This window comes from Plectropomus leopardus, unplaced genomic scaffold, assembly GCF_008729295.1.
Source record: "Plectropomus leopardus isolate mb unplaced genomic scaffold, YSFRI_Pleo_2.0 unplaced_scaffold27701, whole genome shotgun sequence".
Taxonomy (NCBI): domain Eukaryota; kingdom Metazoa; phylum Chordata; class Actinopteri; order Perciformes; family Serranidae; genus Plectropomus; species Plectropomus leopardus.
In genome coordinates, this window is record NW_024630159.1 from 1 (window position 1) to 5049 (window position 5049).

General features: G+C 37.4%; 1 protein-coding gene across 1 annotated transcript; it reads right to left on the minus strand.

The window, feature by feature from the left end:
- Positions 1–1387: 1387 nt before the first annotated feature.
- On the minus strand, positions 1388–4978 carry LOC121937869 (receptor-type tyrosine-protein phosphatase O-like; the record flags this gene model as incomplete). The annotated part of the gene is made up of 5 exons (XM_042481166.1): positions 1388–1507; positions 2507–2642; positions 3712–3866; positions 3970–4092; positions 4844–4978. Coding segments are annotated over 5 exons (654 nt in total), but the record flags the coding sequence as incomplete, so codon positions are not given.
- Between the last annotated feature and the right edge of the window lie 71 nt (positions 4979–5049).

The window sequence follows — 5049 nt, forward strand, 5'->3', positions numbered from 1 at the left end:
AAATGACCCGAAAAGCAAGGCTATAGTATGGCAAAAATGTCAAAAAATGACACATCCTAAAAACAGCTGAAAATGATTTTAAACTGTATGAAATAGCGCACTGAAACACGCCATAGCACAGAAAGTTAAAAAAAAAAAGCCAAAAACAACATAATACGGTTAGTCGAAAAAATGACCCGAAAACCAAGGCTATAGTATGGCAAAAATGTCAAATTTCGAAATGTCCCAAAAATGGCTGAAACCTACTTATTATAGCTTGTAGAGTCGCGCCATAGCATATAATGTCGAAACAAAGGCCAAAAACGTAACATTACATTAATACCTTTTTTCGATGTGTTGTACTATTAAGTCATTGTTAATTTAATTTAAATAATTTAGCATTTTAAAAAAATGACCAAAAACTGCATAGTATAGTAAGGTGAAGAATGTCAAGTTTTGACATGTCCTAAAAATGGCTGAAACCTACTTATTATAGGTTGTAGAGTCGCACCATAGCATACAATGGCGAAACAAAGGCCAAAAAAGTCGTAATTTGGTATGTCAATAAAATGGCCAAAAACTGCATAGTATAGTAAGGTGAAGAATGTCAAATTTTGACATGTCCTAAAAATGCCTAATAACCACTTATTATAGCTTGTAGAGTGGCGCCATAACATACAATGTCGAAACAAAGGCCAAAAACATCGTAACATTACCTTAATACCTTTTTTCGATGTGTTGTACTTTTAAGTCATTGTTTATGTTAAAGCTTGAAATAATAACATTGTTTAAATCACTTTTGCCTCGTGTGATTTCCACCTTTGTCAGCTGCAGCTTTAATGAAGCTCCTGCGGTAACGGACATAACGCCTGTTTGTGTAAACTTCAGATTCTGACGACGCCAGGAAGTCCAGGAAGGATGACGAGACGATGGGCTGGAAACGGTATCTCATAGATATACGAATTTTTCTCCATTTTGGAGATGTTAAAACCCACTGAAAGCAATATGGGCATACAGGACAGCATCAACACGTGAAACACAGTAACTTTGGTTTTACATGTTTTTATAACATACTCCATTAATCCTTTTATTTCATTTTTATGACATACTCTCACTTTTTTGGCATTTTTTTGACATCGTAAGCTATGACTTTTTATGGCGTAGTATATTATGTTGTTATGTTTTTCCACATTTTTCGACACAAACTTCGACACACACTTTACTATGACTTTTTGTTTTTGTTTTTTGTCATATAATATGACTTTTTATGATGTATTCGTTTGAAAACATTCATTTTTTTTTCCATAACTTACTATACTATGAGCTTTCTGCTGACATTTTTATGCGATGTTTGTGTGCATCATCGTTTTAAGATGTTCGTGTGTGGCATCACTGCGACTCACGTCTGGAGGAGCCTCCACCATTATGTCTTGCTGGCGTTCTCGTAGATGACGTCAGAGGTGATGGACTGCTGCTTCTTCTTCTGCCACATCAACAAGACACATTGATGGATGAACACGTACTGCTCCTGCAGACAAAAAAGACGAGCGTTTGTCCACACACAGACACTGTCTCAGGGACATTTGTAGTTTGAAGGGCATTTTCAAACCTGTGTTGTATAGCGTTTTTGAATTGGACTCTGGTTCGTTTTCCTTCTCTCTGCCTAGTGCCACACAAGAAACAGGACTAGATCTTTGATATTTGGGCGGACAGGAGCTTCTTCCTGACACGTCAAACCACTAAGAGGAGATATGTTAACTTTTACTGATGCGCTCTGGTTTGCTTTTTCTGTGTGAAAAGACACAGAAAAAACATCCCAAATGACCTAAAATCCCACAAATATCCAAAAATCCTAGAAATGTACTAAAATCTTAGAAATGTCCTAAATTTCTAGAAATGTCCTAAAATACCAGAAAAGTCTTAAAATCCTAGAAATAACCTCAAATCCTGGAAATGTTCTCAAAATTCTAGAAACGTCCTAAATTCTTGGGAACAACCTAAAAACCTAGAAACGTCCTAAAATCCCAGGAATGTCCTAAAATCCTAGAAATGTCCTAAAATCCCAGAAATCTCCTGAATTTTGAAAAAATGTCCTGCAACACAGAGATGTCCTAAAATCCTAGAACAGTTCTAAAATCGTAGCAATGTTCTAAAATCCTAGAAATCTCCTGAATTCCTAAAAATGTCCTGAATCACAGAGATGTCCTAAAATCCTAGAAACATCCTAAAATCCTAGAAATGCCTAAAAATCCCTGGAATTTCTTAAAATCCCAGAAACATCCTAAAATCCCAGGAATGTCCTAAAATCCTACAAATGTCCTCAGTTTCTAGAAATGTCTAAATCCTAGAAATGTCCTAAATATTGAGAAATCTCATTAAATCATGAACTCACTCTTAAATCCTAGAAATTGTCTGAAACCCTTGTGTGTATGGGGCTGCAGGCCTCCCGTCATTTTCCAAAAGAGGCCGTCATAGAAGCCAGTCAAGCATCCCTGAACGACAGTGAGTCTAAACCAACAGCTCTCACCTCGGTCTGGACCATAGACAGACGATGTGAACGCATCTCGGACACCATCCCCAGGATATCTGCAAACTCGTGTTCCCTGATGTGCTGCATGAGACGGTCCAGAGCGATGAACGTCCCCGTCCGGCCGACTCCGGCACTGAACCACAGACACGGACACAGACATCAAACCTCTGCTGATATCGTTGTAACGACAGGAGTCATGATGGCAGCCAAAACCAGAGGAAACGGATGACACAGTGCGCATTACATCATCCGTCTAAAAGCATTTTTATGGCTGTGATTGTCAGGGCGGGATAACGACCTCCTCGTGAATGGACACACGATGCTGAATAACAACCAGCAACTTTGTTTTTGTTCTAAAGGAAATAATGTGATTATTTAACTGTTTTTAAATAAGTGATTTAAAATTATTTTTCGATTTTTACAGTTTTATACAGTTACTTAAAGTACCGAACACTGAACGTTTATTATTGGTTAAAGGCTTGCCAGTTTACTATCGTTGAGTTGACAAGCTGAATTTAAGATGTTAAAAAAATGTCCAACATATCGAAGATAATTCACTGATTTGGAAACATAGTAAATTGTTTTAATTTCTGGGGCTTACGGCCTCCGTTTGCCTTGTTTGTCAAAGCACTTTGTAAACTGTGTTTTTAAAGGTGCTATATAAATAAAATTATTTTAGTTTTTCTGATGAAGAACATTACAGATCTGTTTGCAGCAACATCCAAAAAAACATTTTTGTTTACCCCTTTGAAACTCGGAGTGACATCACTTTTCTTTTCAGACGGCTTTCACGAGTATTTGAATTGTTGAAAAATGGTCCAATTTCTTCCAAAACATGGAAGGGAAAAAAGCAATGAGCAAACAAAAAACATATTTAAAAAAAAAAAAGGAAAAACTATATCTATAATGATCATAATTACATTATAAAAATGATGTTACAAAATTATTATAATTTTTCTTGGCTTTTTCTGGGTCATTACTTATTTCTTTTTTGTTTTGTTATGTTTGTTTGATTATTTTCAGGAACATTTTCTTGCTTTTACAAATTTCTTGCTAATTTTTGGATGATTTCTTTCATTTCTCGTCGCCTTCTTCACATGCTTTTTCGGGTTTCAAGGGGTTAACTCGAGTATAATGTTAAGATAATATCTGTATTTTTGGAAACTGTCGGAGCTCCGTGTGACCCTCTGCAGAATCCTGACCTGCAGTGGACGATGATGGGGTCTTTGGTCCTGTTTGCCTGCTGACGGACGATGTGGACGAACTGCAGGATGCTTTCGATGGCGTTGACCGTGGGGACGCCGTGATCGGGCCATGAGGTGTAGTTCAGGTGCAGCACGTCCTGACTCTCATCAGCCTGCAGGAGGAGACGAACATCGATGAGAATATGTGAACGTACAACATGAAGCCGCAGCGTTCGCCTCCCGCCGGGCCCCCGACCCCCGGAGACCGGTACTCACGTATCCCAGTCTGAACTTCCTGATGGTCCACTCCGGAGACTCGGTTTCAGAGAGCATCTCCACACTGATCTCTCCGTACATCACCGGTTCATCTGTGAACGGCCAGTAGTGATCACATTTCACCTGGAAACAGCAAATATATCCAGAGATCATTGTGATCAGAGAGGAAGCCCACAGTTTCATCTTCAACATTAAAATTATGGAAATTATTAAAAGGAAAAGAAGCACATCTTCATGTTTGTGAAGCTGACACCATGAAATGTTTTTAAATAAAAGATGACGTTAAAATGAATTTTTTGTCTGATTGATTAATGGACTAATCGTTTCAGCTGTTGGCTAGTTTACTGTCTAACAAAAAAACTGAATTTCTTAAACTTTTAATGTGTTTTGAAAGTGAAAATCTGAATTTGTAAAGTAGCCAAAGGTGTCAAATGTTGCAGAATAATGAAGCACGAAGAGAAAAGACTCAAGTAAAAATTCCCCAAATGTGTATTTAACCCTTTAAAACCTGGATCAATGTCAGGGTTTTTTTGTACTTTGATCTGACAGGAAAAGGCAGTGAGCAACGTGACAGAAAATATCCCGCAAACTGTAAAACAAAATCCTAAAAGAAACAAGAAAACGACCTCAAAATTAGCTTCGGAAAAAAATGGGAAAATAAAAGAAAAACATGATAATAATTATGATGATTATATATTTCAAATGATTTTTATAGAAATGCGTGTATATTTTTTTTTTTCGATTTTCAGTACTTTTTGGGGTCATTTTTTTTTTCTTTTTCTTTCTCCCCGTATGTTTTTGTAAAAAATTAAACCAATTTGCTCAGTTTCAAAGGGTTAAGACCAGTCGTGTTTTTTGCAGTAATGAGACTCACCCTCCGTCGTTCGTTACACTGCGTGAGCATGACGATAATCGGAGACTTCTGCTGCAGAACCATCTTCCAGAAATCATTGCGAGTTTCAGGCAGCGGCCCCTGAGTGGCGATGTACTCTTTACTGTGTTTGTAGCCCTGAAAAACACAGAAATACTCTGTTACTGTCAAAAAAACACAAAATTACATCTTTAATCACAACACATATA